The 23,687-nt window shown below is 35.4% G+C and overlaps 1 protein-coding gene across 4 annotated transcripts in view; it reads left to right on the top strand.

Annotated features, from left to right (window-relative positions):
• Positions 1–23,375, top strand: part of LOC109082703 (E3 ubiquitin-protein ligase DTX3L-like) — a 25,028-nt gene extending 1,653 nt beyond the window's left edge. Inside the window, exons 2-11 of one of the 4 annotated variants that reach the window (XM_042754476.1) lie at positions 3,692–3,784; positions 4,513–4,590; positions 8,013–8,102; positions 8,474–8,554; positions 14,314–14,400; positions 14,863–15,088; positions 16,944–17,092; positions 17,999–19,492; positions 22,402–22,619; positions 22,756–23,375. In XM_042754476.1, the coding sequence (XP_042610410.1) occupies positions 3,746–3,784; positions 4,513–4,590; positions 8,013–8,102; positions 8,474–8,554; positions 14,314–14,400; positions 14,863–15,088; positions 16,944–17,092; positions 17,999–19,492; positions 22,402–22,619; positions 22,756–22,825 (2,532 nt within the window). In that variant the 5' untranslated portion in view covers positions 3,692–3,745 and the 3' untranslated portion in view covers positions 22,826–23,375. The remainder of the gene's footprint in view (positions 1–3,691; positions 3,785–4,512; positions 4,591–8,012; positions 8,103–8,473; positions 8,555–14,313; positions 14,401–14,862; positions 15,089–16,943; positions 17,093–17,998; positions 19,493–22,401; positions 22,620–22,755) is intronic. The other 3 variants (XM_042754477.1, XM_042754478.1, XM_042754479.1) reach the window with 3 other exon arrangements.
• Positions 23,376–23,687: the final 312 nt, after the last annotated feature.

The raw sequence follows: 23,687 nt of genomic DNA, 5'->3' as shown, positions 1-23,687 counted from the left end.
AGCTCTTGTATACCGTTGCACTCTCGTTGATCTGATTGCTTCTATTGTTTCTCCTCATGTGTAAGTCACTTTGGATAAATATATCTCTTAAAAAAGTGGGGTGCTCAGTCCTTCTGGTAGCCCCACTCATTAGAAACCAAGCTTGGTTACCCAAAATGATTTAGCTGCTGTCAGCAGCCCAGAGGCCAATACAACAGAGGAAGGTCCTTCTCTCGCAAAGCTAGAGGCATGATTTGGCATCCTTGGACAGAGCTGTGGAGCCTTCATGTTTGGCCCCTCGACGGGAGACTGTGCAGCTCCCCTTGAGTGTGACAAATACTATTTTAGGGGCTAAATCATTATCTACATAATGCCTTTACACTCTAAAATGGTCTGTCTGTAATGTTTGGTGCACAGCACACAGCCTGGACCCATCCTCTTGTGACGTGTCCAATGTGCTAATCTTTCTGCAAGAGCTACTGGACAAGGGTCGCACCCCATCCACACTCAAAGTCTATGTGGCAACCATTGTGGCGAATCATCATATCATGGCTGGCCAATCAGTTGGCAGAAGCGACCTGATCGTTTAGTTTCTGAGGGGAGCTTGGCAATTGAACCAGCCTCGTTCTGATGCTGACACTGTGCCGACCTGGGACTTCTCCATAGTCTTTAGGGGCCTATGAGTATTACCATTTGAGCCACTCAAATAGTCCGCTTCCACGCTGTCCGTGTACGCATCCAGATTGCTCATGCGGAAAGTATAACAAGTTTTGCAAATGAAAATGAAAGTATTGAGAAAAAATAAATTTGCTTTTTGCAAACAAAAATAAAGAATTGCAAAAGAAAATGAAGTATTGCAAGAAGAAAAGAAGTTTTGCAAACAAAAATAAAGAATTGCAAAAGAAAATGAAGTACTGTGAGAAAAATAAGTTTTGCAAACAAAAATAAAAAGTTGCAGAATATAAATGAAATGAAGTCAAGTTTGAGTTTGCAATACCATTTCTCCCTTTGTGCTTGAAGTTTATGCGTGTCTCACTTTCTGGCACTGTTTTGATGTGGGGGTGGAATCAAGGCACGGGGGCGTGTACAACATGCCTCCCTGGAAGTGACGTCATCAGCCCGAGACGCAGCTTACTGATCCAGGTACCGTCATGAGCAGAGGCACGCAAGTGGATCGTTTCCTTTTATTTACTAGCATTAAATTTACCAGAAGTTTAAAGAATTTTAAACCAAAAAGACTCTAGCTTCATTTTTTTTATTTATTTTTTTTATCTTACAGTTGCTACGTTTACATGCACACTTTTTGGTTCAATCGGACTGAATTCATTACGATTGATGAATCTGATTGTAGTGTTTACATTAACGCTAAATAAAGTGATCGGGTTTATGTGTGCGTTTATATGTCACAAGCTTTAAATCGGAATAGATTTTTTTTGACGTGTGCACACTGCTCAAATAGTGAAAGTGAAAAGTGAAAGTGACATAGATAATATAGAGTTTTTCACTGTCTGCACATAATAACCACTCTCCTACAAGGTTTCTTTATTTGTTTTTAACAGCAGAATTAATATTTTCCCATTTATGGATAAATATAGGCTACATATAAACTGCTGTGCTGTGCTGCTCATATTTATCATGCAAAAAAAAAAAGCCCCTCCCCGTGCCCAAACCGGGTTGCCTGTGGATGAGTATCCAAAACAAGGTTGTCTTCCTCCACTTCACAGTTTCCGAGTGAAAGGAGAGTTTTGCAATGACAGGACAAGCATTTATACAACACTTTTCAAAGGGAGAACCGCTCGTTCTGTGTTTGTAATGGTATAGCCGCTCGTTCCATATATCATATTGTAAAGGATCGAGTGTTTACATGCACGCTCAATCGTGTTAGAAGAGGAATAAACCACCCCCTTCGATCCGATCGAAATTTCATTTGGATCGAGCTCAATCAGATCAATTAAGGTGTTTATATGAACGTTTTTCAATCCGATTGAGCCTCTATCTGAGTACAAACTGATTATTTGGGTGCATGTTAACGAAGCCAGTGACAGTCATTTCTTAATTTATGCCAGGAGTTGTGTAAATGAAAAACGAACTCGAGATCAATATAAAACTTGAGTTGTAGACCTTTTTAATGATGTAAGTTATAGTTTATTATGAAGTTAATTGCATTCTTTTAAATTTAAACTAGCAGTAACTCTGAACTAATGTAAACAAAGAACGCTGTGCACTAGCGTCCTCCCACATGTTAAGAGATTTTAAACAAACACTGTTAATACACATTTAGTAAACCAAATGAAACAATATACATTTTAATGCTACAAATGTGTGCACATTGAGAGAAATAAACAGCAGATGTTCATGTTAACCACTTCTTTAACTTGAGCAAATGCTGCTAATACACATATTTGTTAATAAAGTTAATAAAACGAAAACATGCATGTTTCAATGCTAGTGAATAAAAGGAAACGATCCACTTGCGTGCCTCTGCTCATGACGGTACCTGGATCAGTGAGCTGCGTCTCGGGCTGATGACGTCACTTCCAGGGAGGCATGTTTGTACACGCCCCCGTCCCTTGACTCCATCCCCAAGTCAAAACAGTGTCAGAAAATGAGACACGCATAAACGTCAAGCACAAAGGGAGAAATGTTATTGCAAACTTAAACTTGACTGAAACGCAAAATAAAAGCAGCGTTGCAAATAAATTAGTAGATATGACTATGGGAAATATGTATTGCAAAATCATTGCTTTTGCCCTGTTTCATGTATATTTTGCAATTCTTTATTTTTGTTTGCAAAACTTCTTTTCTTCTTGCAATACTTCATTTTCTTTTGCAATTCTTTATTTTTGTTTACAAAAGCAATTTTTTTTCTCTGCACTAACTTATAGCACAGCACTGTTGAATGTGTTCCACGTTGCGTCAGCGATGCAACGGGAGAGACCGTATGATAGGGAACGCTCCAGATACTAACATAACCTTGGTTCCCTGAGATAAGGAAATGAATGTTTCATAGCTTGCCATGCTATTAGCTGCATGTGAATTGATGGCTGTTACTTCAGTCAAAAAGATTCAGATGATATGGCGCTCTAAACTGACTGATATAGCCATCGGCATCCTCCCCTTTTGATGGGCAAAAGTGCCATTGGTTTGTGCAGCTACACAAATGTTTTCAAATCAGGCTTCAGTATCAGAGTAAACAGGCGTTTACCCCATAGCATCAGCGACACAATGCTCGTTTCGTTACCAAGGTTACATTAGTAACCGGAGCATTACTACTGTTAAACCATGGTAACCACAAAATAAACTGACAGGTTCAAGAAAATTAGTGAATGAAGTTAACACACACACAAGTGACAGACAGAGCGATATCAGGGAAAATGAAGGAACTGACAAGGAAAATGGAAGTGAAGGTGGAGTTCAAGAGATGACCTTTAATTATTTTGCATGGCCCTGACCTAAGGATTTAAACCTTTTTTATCTGATGGTAATGGCCATACAAAAAACAGGGTCTGTGGTTTCAAAATTTGTTGTGGGTACATGGGATGGCCTGGTCGAGCATGAGATTTCCTGGCCTGAAATTTTGTCCCAGTCTGGCCCTGGTGTTCACCAAGATTTCAATCTACTGGTCTGTCATATACATTTGAACAATACCAATAACTACTGTGAAGTAAAATACACTCATTTGTCATATTTATTTGGGTATTGATTATTTTAGTCTGTCGAAGCCGAAGTTTGGTTTCAGTTGCTGTTTGGAGATTCTATCGCCATCATGTCACAGGAAGTTGAAGAAATGGAAACTGAAAGCTCTGTGAGTAACAGAATAACTTACAGTATTCATTCATGATTAACATATAATAAAATATAACCTATAGGCTTCCAGTTTAACCCAGTTGGATTTGGATCAATTAAGAAAGTGGGATTTAATTTACCTCTACCTTGTTTACTAGCTAATGTAGGTATTATTATTATTATTATTATTATTATTATTATTATTATTATACACAACTTAGCATTGTGTGTTATAGATCCTACAACCCACATTGTAGGTTCTATGACAAATACCTAAATGTTTAGGTCACAAGCACTTGACAGCTAATGTTGTCTGATTTAAAGCAACTTTAAACATTCCAGTTTAAATACAGCATATCAAAAAGAACTAGATCACACTAATACCAATCACAGAGAAAATCATGATAGACATTTTAATCACAAAAAGTGATGAGGTTTACAATACAAGAGCTTTACAAACATACTGTATAAAGTTATTTAGGCAGAAATTTTAATTAGACAATAAGATCTTTGTTGGTACAATGAAAACATGTTGATAAAAACAAAGGGTGTCTGAATTACACTCTTAATATAGGTACACAATTAAAAAACATTACATTTTCACAACCAAATAAATCTCTCGTAACTTTGAGCTCCCTTTAAAAATCAAAATAGGTTTAATATATACTGACAAAGGTTATTGTTGGTTTGTGGCATATAAGAATAAATTATTATGGCTATTATTCATATTATTGATATTAATATTAGGAACTACATCAGGCCACTCCTTCTCCCCATCCTTCACACAGTGATGATCCTCAGTTAATGGACATTTCTAACGATCAGGTGAGTACCAGTCACATCTCCAACTAAAATACTCAGTTTCAATTATAGCCAAGGTTATACTAAAATGTATTATAATAATATATAATAAAAATTAAATATTGAATGTATATATTGTAATTCCACAAAATGAGTACCAGGGTAACAGCAGTTATAAAATGCTTATGTTCTTTTCTTTTTCTTAAAAATAATCTTTTATTTACATGCTTCTACATGTTTTTCCTAAAAAATAACATAACACATAATAATTAAGCTTTAACATTTAATGCATAACATTGTAGAACCACAACAGAATTACATGCATTAGGCTTGCTGCAGTAGTTACAAGTGTTTGGTCATACACTGATTAAATTACTTGCCCACTGCCCTTACTGCTGTTTTGCTTCATTGGATCAGTTGTCCATTTTCCAGGTTCAGTTGGACAATGGATGCTATATGTATAAACTAAAAGTGTCAGCTTCACATGAGCTGCAGAGTGTCAGTTGGTCGCAGCACAGTACAGCAGTAGTCAGATTTCAATTATCATGTGGATTTGATGCATAACAGACTATGAGGACCATTGACAAATATCTTATCTTGTAAAATGTGCAGTTCTAAACATGCCCTATATACAGAGTGATTGCAAATTTGAAAGAAAAGTGAGGGCACATTCAAAAGTGAATTTGATACCCCACATATCGATACCACATAACAATACCAAGACTTATTGGACCGATATATTATGAAATGTTGGAATGTTGTGATGTTGCATAACATTGACGAATCTATCTATCTATCTATCTATCTATCTATCTATCTATCTATCTATCTATCGGTCTATCTGTCTATCTATCTGTCTATCTATCTATCTATCTATCTACAGTGCTGTGAAAAGATTTTTGCCCCCTTCCTGTTTTTAATTTTTTTGCATATTTGTCACACTTAAAAGATTCAGATCATCAAACAAAATGTAATATTAAACAAAGATAATGCAAGTAAAAACAAAATGCAGTTTTGAAATTATTTAATTTATTAATCGAAAAAAGCTGTCCAAACCTACTTGGCCGTATGTGAAAAAACGTTAAAGGGTTACTCCACCGCAAAAAGAAAATTTAGACATTAACCACTTACCGCCATGTCGTTCCAAAGCCGTAAAAGCTTCGTTTGTCTTTGGAACACAATTTAAGATATTTTGGATGACAACTGGGAGGCTTGAGACTGTCCCACAGACTACCGGTTTTCATCCAAAATATCGAATCTTTTACGGTTTTGGAACGACATGAGGGTAAGTGATTAATGACTAAATTTTCATTTTGGGATGGAGTATCCCTTTAAATCATGAAAGGAAAAAAATCATGCTAAATCATGAAAGATGTGATTTTAAACTTGACTAGCCACACCCAGGCCTGATTACTGCCAGACCTGTTGAATCAAGAAATCACTTATATAGAACCTTTCTGATGAAGTGAAGCATGCTTAAAGAGCAACACATCATGCCACGATCTAAATAAATTTAAGAACATATGAGAAACAAAACAGTTGACATGTATCTGTCTGGAAAGGGTTTAAAAATTCACATTCGCCAAAAAACATCTTGATTATCCCCAAGACGTTTGGGGAAATATTCTGTGGACTGATGCAACAAAAGTTGAACTTTTTGGAAGGTGTGTGTCCCGTTACATCTGGTGTAAAACCAACACAGGATTTCATAAAAACATCATACAAACAGTCAAACATGGTGGTGGTAGTGTGATGGTCCGGGGCTGCTTTGCAGCTTCAGGACCTGGACGACTTGCCATAGTTGATAGAATCATGAATTCTGCACTCTATCAGAAAATCCTGAAGGAGAATGTCCGGCCATCAGTTTGTGACCTGAAGCTCAAGCGCACTTGTGTTATGCAGTAAGACAATGATCCCAAACACACCAGCAAAATGGCTCAAGAAAAACAAAATTAAGGTTTTGGAGCGGCCAAGTCAAAGTCCACACTGAAATCCAATTGAGATGCTGTGGTATGACCTTAAACAGCCCTTTCATGCTCAAAAACCCTCCAGTGTGGCTGAATTAAAACAATTCTGCAAAGAATAGTGGGCCAGAATTCCTCCACAGCAATGTGAAAGACTCATTGCCAGGTATCGTGTATTTACTTGTGTTATCTTTGTGTAATTTTAAAATTAGTTCGATGATATGAATCATTAAAGTGTGACAAACATGCAAAAAAATAAAATAAAATAAAAAACAGGACGGTGGCAAAGACATTTTCACAGCACTCTATCTATCTATCTATCTATCTATCTATCTATCTATCTATCTATCTATCTGTCTGTCTATCTATCTATCTATCTATCTATCTATCTATCTGTCTATCTTAGAGAACTTTCTGTTAGTCAGTGACTTAGAGTCTGTAATTATTAAATTATATCTGGATAAGGTAATTTACTTGCACATCAGATTGTGTGTTGTTACCTTTTAGTTAAAGGGATAGTTCACTTAAAAATGAAAATTCTGTCATTACTTACAAACCCATAAGACCTTTGTTTATCTTCGATACGAGAGCTTTCTGACCCTGCATAGACAGCAAAGGAAATGCAATGTTTGATGCGCTTAAAGGTAGTAGGGAGGTTGTTAGGATATTTTTTGTGTAGTCAGTGGTTCAACCTTAATGAAGCTGCAAGAGTACTTTTTGTGGACAAATAAACCAAAAAATACGGACTTTTTTCTACAGTTTCTTCTCTTCTGTGTCAATCTTTAACACGCGTTCACAAGAGAACTACGACGCATGCGTGTAGTACTGCTGACACAGGAGCCGAAGTTTTGATGAAGAATCTGGATGTACTGCACCTTGTTTACAAGCAGAGATATGCACATGATGTGTTGTGAACACATCAAAGACTGACAGAGAAGAGAAGAAATTGATGAATTCATTATTTTTGTTTTCTTTGTGCAGAAAAAGTATTCTTGTAGTTTCATAACATTCAGGCTATACATTTTTTTTTTTTACCAGTATGTATGTTCTCTGGCAATTGAACTCACAACCTTTTGCACTGCTAACACAATGCTCTACCACTGAGCCACAGGAACATTACAAGTTGAACCCCTGATGTCACATGGACTATTTTAATGATGTCCTTACTGCCTTTCTCGGCCTTGAACGTGGTAGCTGCCTGCTGTCTATGAAGGGACAGAGAGCTCTCGGATTTCAGCAGAAATATCTAAATTTGTGTTCTGAAGATGAACAAAGGTCTTACGGTTTGGAACAACATGAGTGTGAGTAATTAATGACTAGATTTTCATTTTTGGGTGAACTAACCCTTTCAGCAATTTTGGAAGGATTTATTTATTTGCAGAGTGAATTGAACAAGAATGTTTCATCCAGACAGATATTTATTAAAAATATATAAACTGAGTTTAAGTGTAAAATATTTATATTTTTCCCCCTGAATATAAGGACTATACAGCAGGCATTGGAGGTCAAGACTCTAGCCCTCCTTGGGATGACATGAAGAACACAACGGGTCAAACACACTTACAGCCAGAGGTATTTACTAAAGAGCAGAGCTTGTGCCATAGATTCTCTTGCAATAATGAGTCAGTGCTCATTAAAAAGCAACGTATATTTATATGACATACTGAGAATGGATGTTGGATTATGGCAGTCAATTAGAACAAAATGCAATGGTGATTACTCATATTATTCAGTAAGGCCTAGCTGTCATATGATGAAATGCGGTCAGTTTTCTAGTATACCAAATATACAGTTTATCACCTCAGACACATAGTTTAATAAAATGAATTAGAGGGAAATTGTATTAAATTAAAAACAAGATCTTCAAAAGAAGAAGTAGAAAAAAATACCAATTTATAGTTTATTGTAATTGCACAACTTTAGTAATATTCTCACTCTCTCAGGGTATCAGTGGCAGTGTAGTCACTAAACAACCTCCAAGAATCAATGGACCAGACCTTCACATGATGGGACATGATAAAAAGGTAGACACTAATCTACATTTTTTCATTAACAACACATAGTTACTTTTGAATTGCATGACAGAACTAAATTAGATTAGGTTGGATCATGTTCCCACGTTTATTTTATTAACTGTATGACTCAAATCATTGGGGAATATTTTTATTACCTGTTATCCTACAAAAAATAAAAAAAATAAATAAATAAATAAACAGATGGAGTTACATCTAATAAAAAAAAAGTAAATACAATGTTTGTTAGGATAATTTTTCCCCCCTTAAACTGTAGGTTTTGATGTTTGAATTAAATGTAGGACTGCTGTATGGACCAAGTGTTAATTATTTATTCATTTGTTTGTTTATTTATTTATTGTATGGGCCACTAAAAGCATTTTCAACAGGTCTGGTGTAGAATGATTATTTTTGGGGGGGATCAATTTTTTTAATTGTTTTTGCACAGAAAGAATACAATTGCACAGATGCAATTGTCCAAAATCTTCTTCACACTAAAAAGAACAAGCTGACCCTTTAACACTACATTTTGTTTAGAAGGATTAGAGAACCAACTGTGAACTGGATGTGCTTCGAGAGCTGACCCCCAAGGCTCTCCTTATGCTGAACACAATTGCAAAAAAAAAAAAGATGATGATGTAGATACATTAAAAGATGCAACTATATTTTGAAAGCTAAGCATGCCATTATCATCCCATATGTTGGCAAGAGTCCTTATTCCCTGCTTTGACCACTGTTCTGCATGGCGACCTGTTCTGATGCGGTGGGGTTTCCTTGCCGGGGCTACTGATAAATGTCTGTTGTAAATTTAGGCCTATGACCTAAAATACATAACAATCAAACGAACAAATAAAACTTTATGAAAGTTATGTTAAATACACGTGGCAATAATGTGCACATTATGGCAGTGAAAATATCATTGACTCATTAATTCATCTTCTAACGTTAAATAAAATTGTTTCAGTAAATTGTTGCCATGTTGTACTAAATTGTTAATTTTTTTTTATTAAAATGAGGTAAACTACAATGTCACCACAACTGTTAACTCGTTTTAATTAAAGAGTATTTAACGAAATACAATGTGGCCACAGTTAAATAAAACAGGCAACGAATTAAGTCAAGTGAACAAATTCTCTTAACTAATTATAACGAAATAACGAAGTCATAAAATGAGAAACAAATACACGTGATCACTATAAATATATTTTTATCCACACATCATGTTTTACACTCCGTACAACACTGCTGCGAGGATACACTGACAACCTGTTTAATATTTCTCTAGTTTACCCTAATTTAACAAAATTTTCATCAATACAATCTGGACATAAGTTTGCTTTTACTGCAAAGTCTTAATTCAAAATGGAGGCTTTGTTAGCCGTGGCACATGGCGATCTGTTCTGACAAGGTGGGGTTTCCTTGCAGGGGCTACTGATAAATGTCCGTTGTAAATTTAAGGCCTAAAATATATCACAATCAAATGGACACAAATAAAGGTTTAACGTTTAAAATGGGTGAACTGTTCACTCGATTTATTTAGAAATGAGGCAACGTTAACAAATTACATCATGGCCACAACTGAATAAAACAAGGAAACGAATTAATAGTCTAAGTCAAGTGAAATAATTATTAATCATGGACACGATTTCACTATCACGAGGGAACTAATTCATGGCAAACAGAAATATATTTTTGTCCACATATCACATGCAGGGTTCTATAATAAACAGTGGCAAGAGGATTACACTGACAACCCTGTATTTATTTAGGTTACACCTTAAAATACGTGATCACTATAAATATATTTTTGTCCATGGTTAAAACAGGGTGACTTGATGCCTCTCGCTGAGATTGCTCCTCCTGACTGTGCTTGTTGAGATTTCTGCTGGAGTCTGGAGATGGTGGTCGATTTGCAACAATTTTCCACGGGCCTCTGGACATGGTTCTGTGCCTACGGACACCTTTTCCAGTTTTGAAGTACAGTTACTGAAGGTCTGTAATCTGGTGACTCGGGGTGATAGACTATTGATCCTTGGAGATTTTAACATTCATCTCTGCTGCCCTTCTAAAGCGTTGGTCAAAGAATTTGTAACTATTTTAGAGTCTTTGAACTTTGTACAATCTGTTTGTGGTCCAACTCATAATCAGGGTCACACACTAGATTAGGTACTGTCTCGTGGTTTTTTGATTTCAAAACTGGAGGATATTGATGCATGTGTGTCTGACCATTATCTTATTACGTTTGAATCTGAGTGCTTTCTCCCGTCTTCTATTTGCCCTCAGCCTTCATGTCTCTCTCGAGCTATTCACTCAAATACTGCAAATTTGTTTTCTGAAAATTTTTCACTTTTTAATAATAATTTTCTGAATGAAACAGATACTGAATGCTTGACTGAGATATTTTATAAAGCATCCTCTTTATCTATGGATGCTGTTGCTCTGCTTAAGCGGAAAAAGATGAAGGTTGCTGGCCAGTCATGGTTAAATGATGTCACCCGCACTTTCAGACAAGAGTTTCAAAAAGCGGAGTGAAAGTGGAAAAAAGATAGGCTACAGGTTTCATTTGACATTTTAAAATCAAGTCTTTTCAACTATCAAACGGCAGTAAAAAGGCAAAATCAAACTTCTTTTCTCAATTAATTTCTGATAACGCTAAGCGACCAAAAGTCCTGTTTGATACGATTGACTCTATTTTAAACCCGACCACGAATATTTTATCTGAGGCCTCTATTGAGCTTTGTGAAGATTTTTTAAAACATTTCACTCAAAAAATGTATGATATTAGAAGCTCCATTGTTCCATCGGAACCATGTCACTTGCAACTGCCCTGTCCTATGAGTTGTTTGTCAAATTTTAAACCTGTCTCTCCAACTCAGTTAGCTGATATAATCTCTACTATGAAGTGTTCTGGTTCTAAGTTAGATATTATCCCAGCTCGTCTTTTTAAGGATGTTTTTTCTACCATTAGTCATATGGTAACCGCTATCATAAACAGCTCTTTAGCCAAAGGTGTCGTTCCAGCTAGTTTTAAACATGCAATTGTGAAACCTATGTTGAAAAAACCTCAACTCGATCCAGAAATGTGCAGTAACTATCGACCGATCTCTAAACTGCCCTTTATCGCCAAGATTTTAGACTAAGAAGAGCAGTCTCAGTAGTATTTTTATTTAAATTCTTTTAATATTATGGACATGTTCCAATCTGGCTTTAGATCATTACATAGCACTGAGTCAGCTCTGTTGAGGGTTACAAATGATATCTTGCTTGCTCTAGATTCGGGCTCTTGTGTTGTGCTGGTTTTGCTAGACCTGAGCACTGCATTTGATACCATTGACCACAATATTCTTCTTGAACGGCTAGAATATATGGTAGGTGTCAACGGCACTGCACTAAAGTGGTTTGCTTCCTACCTCGAAAAGAGGACTTTTTCTGTAAATTTAGGAAAGTGTTCCTCGTCAACTGCGCCTGTTTTGTTTGGTGTTCCCCAGGGATCTATTTTCGGACCTTTATTGTTTTCCCTTTAAATGCTGCCCTTGGCCCTCATTTTTCAGAAGTACAACATTTCATATCACTGTTATGCAGATGATTCTCATCTTTACCTTCAAGTAAGGCTTGACACCACTGCTTCATTTGATGTGTTATTGGAATGTGTAGATGATATCAAGAGGTGAATGACAAATTATTTTCTGCAGCTAAATGTGATGTGTTCAGAGGTTTTAATCCTAAGTTGTCCGCCAGATTCCTCACCTGCTCTGAAAGTCCAGTTAGGTCCTCTCTCATCAAATGTATGCAAACAAATCAAAAACCTTGGAGTGATCTTTGACTCATCACTATTTTTTGATAAATTAGTGCATTTATTAGAGGAAGCTTTTTCCATTTAAGATCTATTGCAAAGTTGAAAAATTTTCTTTTAAGCAAAGATTTAGAAATTGTAATTCATGCATTTGTAACATCACGATTGCACTATTGCAACTCTCTCTATTGTGGTCTTCCCCAATCTTCACTCGATTACAATGATCTCAATTACAAATTGTTCAAAATGCTGATGCAAGACTTTTGACTGGGTCTTGAAAGAGGGACCATATTTCTTCTGTTTTGGCATCCCTTCACTGGCTTCTCATTAAGTTTTGAGTTGATTTTAAGATCCTTATGTTTGTTTATAAGGCGTTGTCTGGCTGTGCACCAAAGTATATTTGTGATCTTATTGTGCCATATTGTCCTGCTAGGGCACTGAGATCTTCAAATCATTTGCTTTTAAATGTGTCACCAAGTCGCCACAAATTAAAGGGTGATTCTTATTGTGCCATATTGTCCTGCTAGGGCACTGAGATCTTCATCATGTGACGTCTGCTCCTTCATTGGATATTTTTAAATCTACTCTGAAAACACATTTTTATTCTTTAGCTTTTGGAAATTTGTAATTGTTGTTCTTTTTTCTTTTTACTGTTATGCACTATGTACAGCACTTTGGATCAATTTTTATTTTGTTAAATGTGCTTTATAAATAAAGGTTGTTGTTGTTGTCCATGTTTTACCCTCCGTACAACACTGTTGCGGGGATTACACTGACAACCTGTGTAATATTGCTCTTTACCCTAATTTATCAAACATTTTTCATAAATACAAGCTGGACATAAGTTTGCTTTTACCTCTAGAACTCTTGACTCAAAAATTTGAGCTTTTTGTAAGCCTTCAAACATGGCGACCTGTTCTGCGAGGAAGGCTTGGTGTGCGGGGTTTCCTTGCATTGCCACTCATACAACTAAGAAATCTTTGTTGTGTGAACTACTCTGATTAAACAGATTAGTTGGGCACTGGTAAACTTAATATCTTAAGAGTACCCAACATTTTAGTTGAACTGACTTAGGAAAATGAGTTGAGGAAGCTAAAGTCTCAAATCCTTTTTTACAGTGTGCTGCTTATGGTGGAAAAAACATAAGTCTTCGTGTGATACTGATTAACTATATGAAATGATATAAACATATATATATATATATTTGTTTGTATATGTACATTTCTGCCCCCATGTCTTTTTAATAAACTGAATCATGCAGTGAAGGAACGATCTAAACTGCTATACTTCCTATTGCATTAGCTAAACTTTAGCTAACTTACATGGTAGCTCTCATGAGTCATGAATGTTAGCAAGACAAATGAACTTTATTTGCCTTTTGTCTTTTGGATAATTGGCTGTAAATTCGAGGCACAGGTATATATATCTAAAGATTTTGAAGTTTGAATTTTTGAACATTTGAAAATTTGAAGTAAACATAAACACATATACTGTACATATATACATTATCTATCTATCTGTCACAGATATGACAATAACATGTTTGAAGTGTAATCTCGTCTCCAGCTCTGTTCACATTCCTATAACTAAAACAAAGGCACATGGCTTTGGGTTTTGGTTTTACAAGAACTGTTACAATGTATACCTGGAATTCACCTGTATGTGTTCCTGAATTTGCTTTAAAAAGTGTCTGCCAAATGTGAATGTAAAAGATAATAAAAAACATATGAAAAAAATAAAAATGAGACAGACAGACAGATAGATGGTTGGTAGGTAGATAGATAGATAGATAGATAGATAGATAGATGATTGATTGATTGATTGATTGATGATAGATAGATAGATAGATAGATAGATAGATAGGTTATACCAAATTCAAAGCCTCTCTTCTATATATATTGATTTGAAAAATATAAAACAAATTGTTATAGGTTTAAAATATATAATTTAAATAATTTTTTCACGTGGTGTTTTTCAGAACTTACAGGCAAGCAGTCGTAAAGGTCAAGACTCTGGATCACCTCTGGATAAACAGGAGCATCAAGACATCACACAAGACACAACGGTACGAACAAACATATCAGACTCACAGCCAGAGAAGGTACTGACTAAAGAGCAGAGCTTAGATTTTCTCAGGGACATTGTCACCAGAATATCAGTAATTTTATATTTCTATGAATAATTAAATGCCAATGCATAGATTTAAGACATATTAAAACATTATTTCTGGCAGGATCTGATATAAAAACATCATCATTCAAATCATTCACACCTCACCAGGTCATTCCCTTCCTCAGTATTTTAACACCTGATGATGTGCTACAGTGATTGATTTGAATTTACTTGATAGGAGACAATTATATATGATTATATAATTATTATTATTGTTGTAGCAAAATTATCAATTAAAAATTATGAAATAAAATACATTTACAACAGAAACAATTTAAAATCTGAAAACATAACATGTTATAATTTTTCATATAGAAATATGACTCTACATTCATAATTATTTTTTCTATAACAGGACATTTTTAAAAATGGTGGTGTAAAAACCAAACCAGTGGATACTGCTACATTTAAAATCAAAGTGGACTGGACAGAATCGTTTCCAGAGAAGTGGGGAAAACAGTTAGAGATGGCCCTTCAGAGCTGGTTTATCAAACAGATAAAACAAGTAAAAGTATCTGTCATCAGCATTAAACTCATGGAGGATCAATCATGGGCAGAGGTGGAGATAGAACCATCAGCAGGTGAGATGATATATGATAATTCTCTTTAATAACCCTTTTCAGTTTAAATCATGTGGATCCTAGTATCTGAAATAGCTAACATGCAGTGCTTTATCAGTACTTTTATATTACGTAAAGGCAAACACAAATGTTGGTGTTGACATGTTACTAAGAGGATCACATACTACAGTTACAAATTAAATTTTAAAAGTAATGAGTAAAGTATTACGTAAAATGTTACTTTTAAAGTTACTACTGTTATAGCCCACTCAAAAAACAAACAAACAAACAAAAAATAGATTATAATTAGGGGTGGACGATCTGATGATTTTATATCATGATCAATCTTGGTGACCTCCAAAAGCAGATCGTAGAAATCACAATATTTTATGTCCTCGTAATAATATTAAAACTACAGCAATTACTGCCTGTAACATGCTGTTGCTGATGGTTAAAACGCAAGTTTTAAAGACACCATTTTGACAACTATTTATTCAATGCAATACTGTGTTTTAAATTGTGCAAATAGATAAGTCCACAGGCTTGTTCCTGTTTTGAATATTCTCACTATTACATCTTCAGCAATTCATATGGTGGATCGTGATTATGTTATTAGATTGCGATGCTATATTTTGGGAAGATTGCCCACCCCTAACTATAATGATAAATATTATCATCCACCTCAACAGACAATAACAATATGTATATTCTAAGCATGCGTGTGTTCACATTCCTATAACTAAAACAAAGGCACATGGCTTTGGGTTTTGGTTTTACAAGAACTGTTACAATGTATACCTGGAATTCACCTGTATGTGTTCCTGAATTTGCTTTAAAAAGTGTCTGCCAAATGTGAATGTAAAAGATAATAAAAAACATATGAAAAAAATAAAAATGGACAGATAGATAGATAGATAGATAGATAGATAGATAGATAGATAGATAGATAGATAGATAGATAGATAGATAGATAGATAGATAGATAGATGATTGATTGATTGACTGATTGATAAATCACAACAAAAACATTTTTGTCATTTATGTCCTGTCAGCATAACTGCAGTGTTCACATTAAAGGCAGATACATTTTGATTGGTCAATGTTTTATCATTCATCTGCAGGGAAAGGAAAAAGATATTCTCTGAAAATAAGTTCAATTATGTTTCTTTGATGCTGTTATCATTTTAGTTGTGGTGTGGATTCAGTTAATCTCTGATGCCTGTTTCACATGTTTTGTTTGCAGTATATATGTGTTGTTTGAGGTACATAAGGAAAGATGCATTTCTCTGACCAACTGCTGGTCATGAAGATGCAAGTGTCAGCCTTTCCTCCACACACAACATAACATGTTATGTAGTGTATGTCGCATTTAAAATATACTAGATATAATTTTGACTGCCATAGATATTTTTTGCAACTCTTGGTAAGTGTTTTGGTTTTCTTTGCTTTACCCTGGGCCTAGAGACACCTGGTAAGATGACTGTGAAAAATGGTAGTATATTTGATATGCATTTATAGTGAAAATACTACATTTTTAGAGCTTGGTGTGTGACAAAAATGGATATGGATATGGAAACAATCACTGCATTGCTGCACCACAATGCTGCAATGCATTTGCACCACCATATCTGTGTGCTGTGTGAATGCTCTATCTGTTAACCTGGAATTTCTTTTTTTTTTCTTTTTTACTGAAATGAATCATGTGTGAAACAGGCATCACTCACGTCTCAGAGACACACTCTCTCTATTGCTTTTCTGCTGTTCACTATGTTCAAGTGAAAACACTAAAGAAAATGGTTTCTTGCTGTTGAATTGCTTCTTCTGATTGATTTTACTAAGTGGAATTATTATATTTTAAATATATTTTTATCTGTAGCTCTAGAAACTATACAAAGGCACAGGTCTGTATCTTTGGATTTTAAAAATGAAAATAAGAAAGTGACCGGACAGATTCATCTGGATGATTCTGTGACTGTATCACGAAACACCTCCAAGTCGGACAAGAACAGAATTTCATCATCAGAGGTATTATGTTTACTTTTTTAGGTTCTGATGGCTGAGAGAAATAGGGTAGGATCTAGAAAATTATTTTACCCCCTGCAGTCACTAATTTAATCCATTAAAACTAATCTTTGAACAAAATTGAACATATTTCTTCTGTATTTGCCTCTTTAAATGCATATTGCTCTCCATTCCCTGTCTTCCTGAAGCCACTGGGTGCCGGTGAGCCTGGGTGCGAGGTCCCTTTCAATGCTGCTTGCAGCTTTAATTATTATTAAGAATTATTAGTATTAGTATTAGTATTATTTCCCCAGTTTTAATATAGCTGTTAGCTGTCTTTATTATATTGGCTGAATGCACATGATGGCAAACAAAATCAGTGATGAGAATTTTAAATATAGTTGATATTTTGGTGGCCATAATTGCTTTTATGAAATGTCACAAATCTAAATTAATATTGTGTGTTAATGCAATAGGCTTGCTTCATGTGTGTAAGGACAGTTTATAGAAAAAAAAACATGTTTTCTCGCCATTATTTTGGCATTATTTATATCATCAAATTGTACTGCTGCTGCTGCTGAAAAACAGTCGAGGACATTCCGCTTACATATATATTTTGTACACTGGGATACAAAATACTTAGGTGGCAGATGAGGATGGCAATGCTTTTTTCTTAGGGTCACAAACCATGTCACCCCAGTAGATTACTCCCTGGAGAGAACTCGAAATAAGCAAAAACTATGGCCTTACCTGCCAGAGTACACACTTATCTTTTTTAAGCTCTTCCTATTCAGCCATTTAGTATATTAGTCATAATGGTAACATCAGATTTATGACTTATGTAACAATAATTTGGCATTTTAGTTCACTTATGTTAAATATTTCTGTGGGCAACCAATCCTTAAATGAAATCCTATGAAATGTTCCTAGATTAAGAATGCCACGCATGTGACTTATGCAGCATCAGATGACACAATCAATGGTGAAGATGTTCCAGCTAATATTGCTCCAAATGAAGCTGAGAGCACTAAAACCTATGAAATGACCACTGGGATGTCAACTGGGCTCACTGTCCCCCTCTTTCAGTTCTGGTACATGCATCATATTTACAGAAAGGAGGTGGAGCAAATTGAAAAACAACATGGAGTCTCTATTTTTGCAGATGTGTCAGTCACAGTCAAACCAACCACGAACACAAGCCTTGATTCTGTGGCTAAAGCCTCTGATGATTTTCAGAAACTTGTCACTAAATGTGTGGATAATTTTAGCTATGCTGACATCAATCATAATGACATGGATTCAAATATTGTGAAGGAGGCCCTGCATAACATAGAGTCAGAGAAGACAAAGATTATGTTGACCAGGTCTGCCAATAAGTGCCTGTTCTTTGGACCGAAGAAACTAATAGACATGATTCAAAGAGAGGTGGGGACAACGAGACTACGCAAACTCAATGAAAGTCAAAAGGATGTAGACAACAATTCTACACAAAGCAAATCTTTATTGGACATGGACACTGAGGACCTTCCAACTCAGTTTGAGATTGACAAGGTTCATTGGGATTTGATGAATCTTACTTATAATGAACAAATATCACAGCTTGAAACAAAGTATGGAGTGTCTTTTAATGAAGAAAATCTGCAGAACAATTTAACCATTAAGGTTCAAGCTCGATCCAAAGGAGGTCAACATATTAGTCTTGAAAGTCATGCCCTCAGAGCTTTAACACATCTCTACCAGAAACTAGCCTCAGCCGCTGTCAGCTGTGAACTCACAAACCCTACAGATAAAACTGCTGTGGCCCCAATAGTAGAGAAACTTCAGCAGCAGCATTATTGTGTTGTTGTAGCAGATGAATTCAGTCCCTGGAAGCTCGTTGGACTGCCAGAACATCTCGGTCCTGCCATTGCTGATATTGAGAAGAAACTTCAGAAGAATGTGTTTAATGATGAGATGAAGAAACTGATTGGATACTCAGGTGACATTCCTCATGCAAGAGGAATCAGATGGAATCAGACGCCTGATTATGGATCAGGAGCAGTGGGCGGAGCTGTAGGAGATGAGGGAGTGAATTTTAGAAGGCAAAGTGAAGCAGATACTGGTTTCAATGAAGAATCAGAAGGAAATTCTAAACGTGAGAGTAAAGGTGCTAATGCTGAAGAGGAGAAGTGCACTATTTGTATGGACAGCTTCACTGACAAGGAAAAACTGAAATGCGGGCATGAATTCTGTCGGGACTGTATTAAGTTGTCAGTGGAGAGTCTGGGACCCATCTGTCCTGTGTGTAAGGAAGTGTTTGGGATATTGGAGGGAAACCAACCTGATGGAACAATGAACGTAAGACAGAGCAGATCGAGTCTCCTTGGATATCCACAATGTGGCACTATTGAAATCATCTACAACATACCCAGTGGTATTCAAACGGTAAGAATATGTACAACTGAATTGTGATTGAATAATTACAAAAATTTACAATATATAAAATCAAAGCACTTTGCAGAAGCTCTACAGACTCTGTGGTTCCAATAAACCATTCCTCTGGGCTGGAAGCCCTAGGGCCTCATTTATAAAACTTTCCGTAGATATCATCGTAAACGTGTGCGTACGCATGCTTAGATACGTATATTTTGCATACGTACAAAAGTTTTCAGATTTCTAAAACCATGTGTATGCCAGAACCTGCGCAAAAATCCCTTTATAAATCTCAGTCAGTGGAAGATTGTGCGTACACCTAGTTTTACTATGCATAACTTCATCTGCATATCATTTTCATGCATATTACAATCCATGTGACACCATGTTTAACATCATCAAAGGTACAAGATATTAAGGAAATATGAGATATGGACTAAATGCCATTTGTGCCACATTATTTTTTTATTGCCAAAATTGTTTTGTATTTTTTATATTAAATTTTTCTTAATTAGGGAAACTGTTTAGTTCTCAGATAAATAACCTATTTTAGAATATAGTTGACCTCATTCTTTTCCACTGGCCAAATAGTATTTCAGTTGTTTTAAACAATTAAAATCAAATAAAATGTATGCAGTTTTGCTGAAAAGGTGAACATCTTTTAGTTATTTTTAGTGGAAACAGATAGGCCTATATTTTTTGCAGTGTAAATATAATTGTCTGACTCGGCACGCTACTGACAAAGTATTTTAAAATGGAAACACGCAAATCTTACTGTTTTTTTTTTTTTTTCAAGATGTATCGTTCAAATACAGTGGTATTTTTCATAATGTTGTGGAGATGCCTTTACATGACATCAACATCTCCGTGCAGCTGTGGTTGTACAATAATCTATTATCATTGGACATATTCAAACCGGACAATGGACCGTTCGACCACCGAATCTAGCAGTTTCTGCCATAATATTGAAGTAGCCTAAGTTTGCATCATTGATCATTGTTCTTGCTAAAAAAAAATTCTCATAACATGAGATCTGCAGTTTAGTTTAAATATGAATTATTATGGCACTCCTCGCTGTCATTAAAACATTGCATGCCACACACTCTTAAATAAAGGTGCTTAAAAGGTTCTTTACAGCGATGCCATAGAAGAACCATTTTTGTAAGGTTAAAAAAAGGTTAAAAAGGTTTAAGGTAAAAAAAACAAAAAACACATTAGACACGAGACAAAACAAATCAAACCCATTACAAGGCATTTGTTGCATCCATTGGGGACACATACTATGGTGCTGTCTTAATCTACTGTATTTTTACGTGTTGCGTGTCGCACCGCGTAAACATAAAACCATGTCTGCATTTGTGATTGGAGAAATGACAAACAACAAGCGCTACTCTACACTGCTCAAAACTCACGTTTGAATCATCAGTGGCAAACTCTTTAAATATGTAAACAGACAGTACTTACAGCTTGTGAGTCAGAAGCGCCAGAATGTCCTTGCAAAGTTGGAATTGCCCCACTTTGTAGAAACAGCCTTTGTGCACAGACGGGATTGTAGGCTACTGGTTCAGGAAACAGTCTTCGTCCCCCGTAAAATGTGCTGCACACATCTGAATATTTGGTTTGAACTGTTCTGGAACATTGCTGAAATACAACTTAACCACTGATTTCTAGTTGTGTCCTCTTTTGGAAGAACAAACAAAGTAGTTTCACTTTCACAACGAAACACAAAGCATCTCTACGACATGGCGGCGGCAGAAACAGCGATAATAAAAGTTACACCTTCTTTCTTTGCGTGAACATTTGGGCGGTGTTATGCAAACCTTCCCACAGATGTAGAGATGTGGGGCCGTGTTAGAACGAGCTGTTTTAGGAGGGCCTGGTTGACTCTTAACTTTTATAAAGAATATCTCTTTGGATTTGAGACTTTAGTCTTTGCAACTTTGCAGATCTTTTTTATGCACCAAGGGGTTGTAACACTCCAAAGAGAAAGGACAAATTTTAATTGTATCATATGACCCCTTTAAAGAACCATCTCTTTCTTACCTTTTGTAATCTGAAGAACCTTCTTTCGCCACAAAGAACATTTTGTGAAACAGAAAGGTTCTTCATATGTTAAAGGTCCTTTATGGAACCATTTAGACAAAAAGGTTCTTCTATGGCATCGTGAAGCACCTTTATTCTTAAGAGTGTAGGAAAAGTGATTAAACGCATCCACTACAAATATGTCTTAATGCATATAATTTTGGTTTAACTTATGTGTAATGACTTTATGTAATTTCAGTGCTCTCCATTAAAGAGAGTGGAATATTTAATGTAAATGTGTATATCAAAATAAAAACAGAGTTTAAAACCATTGTTTACTTCATTACTTTTCTCACTCCAGGAAAATAGTGCGTACACACAGTCAAGAGCATCCATATGGTGTGCACATATTTACACCGGGGTTTTTTTGTTTTTTGTTTTTAATAAATAAAATAAAATAAATTTCTGTGCTCATTTTGTGTGTATGCGACGTTTATACATGAGGCCCCTGGGCTTTATAACACCAACTATTCACTATTCTGTAGAGCAGGAGTGTCCAGTCCTACACTGTCCTACAGAGTTTAGCTCCAAAAACACACCTGAACCAACTAATCAAAGATTACTAGAAACTTCCTGGCAAGTGTGTTGAAGCAGGTTGGAGCTAAACATTGCTGGAAATTGGCCCTATAGGATAACACAAAATACAGAAACACAATGGAAAACACACAATATAAAGTATAAATAGGTTTTACACTTCTCATAGTTAGCTGTTTCTCTGATTTCTGTGACCTCCTTGTAGATTCTTTTATTTATTTATTTTTTTAATTATTTATTTTTACATAGTTTTGTTTAAGGTTATGGTACAGAATTACATAATCTTTCTTTCTTTCTTTATTTAGAAGAAGCATCCAAACCCGGGAAAGCCTTATCGTGGAGCAAAGCGTCATGTGTACCTTCCAGACAACAATGAAGGAAATGAAGTGCTCACACTGCTACAGAGAGCTTTTGCTCAGAAACTGATCTTTACTGTTGGAACCTCTACAACTTCTGGTTTAGAGAATGCTGTCACCTGGAATGATATTCATCATAAGACCAATACATTTGGCGGGCCTCAGAAGTATGAATTTATATAAAGTCTGCTTTCTATTGTCCATCATATACTACAAAATCAGTAATCAATGTATTTATTTGGATATCATGTAAATAAATTAGTGTATCTGAACTTGTATATTTATAATTTTTTCTATCAACAGTTATGGCTATCCAGACCCGGACTACCTGAGGAGAGTAAAGGATGAGTTGAAGGCCAAAGGCATTGAATAAAGGTTTATTTATATGTTCTAAATGCACATCAAAGCCTAATATTTACAAGTTAATCATCTATTGATTATTATATTGTAATATACATATTTTATATATAGCACATTTCAGAAGTATTTAGACCCTTTACCAGATTACTGAAAAACAAGCTATATATTGAACTCTTGTTCTGTCTGAAGCATATCTTAAATCTCAGAATTAATTATTAGAGCGTGACATTGGTTTTAACAAATTAAAAAACAAAAACATTGTCTTCCAAAAATGCAATGCAATCTGTCACAAGCTGCCTCTAAAAGTACTTTCCATTGTTGCTTTTACTTTTAAAATGTATTGTTTTTTGTTGTTGTTTTTTTTCTTAGTACATCCCTCCATATTTTAGCTCTTGCTTTCAGAAAGCAAGGACAAGTGTATCTCTCGGATCAAATTCTGATGATTAATAATAATGATTTGTTTCAATCATATAAAAAAAAAAGACCACTTTTTTGGACAAAATGTATTGAAGTTCTAACTTTTGGAAAGATTTTTTTCCTTGTAAATGAGTCATCATAAATAAAACAACTTTATAATATTTACAATTTTGTATTTGTTGTTGTTGCAGTTTGTTTCTCTTGTAAGGGTTGAAAGTAACAAAAACCTTTGTATTCCTGTTACAACCCATGGCTCGTACAATTCTTTGGCTCTCTTTTCTCAGGGATCTGCTCTTAGATACTTTTCTTCCTCTCTACCTGAGCTACTGTTTTTAAAACCATTCATTTACAAATTATGTACAAACCGGTTTAAAAAAAAAGTGTGTAAAAAGTGCTTCTTACTGCAATACAATTAAGTCACATAATACTCACATAATTCTCATAATACTCTCCCCCCA

Source organism: Cyprinus carpio, unplaced genomic scaffold, assembly GCF_018340385.1.
Source record: "Cyprinus carpio isolate SPL01 unplaced genomic scaffold, ASM1834038v1 S000006524, whole genome shotgun sequence".
NCBI classification, from domain to species: Eukaryota; Metazoa; Chordata; class Actinopteri; order Cypriniformes; family Cyprinidae; genus Cyprinus; species Cyprinus carpio.
This window is presented reverse-complemented; position numbering and strand designations above follow the sequence as displayed.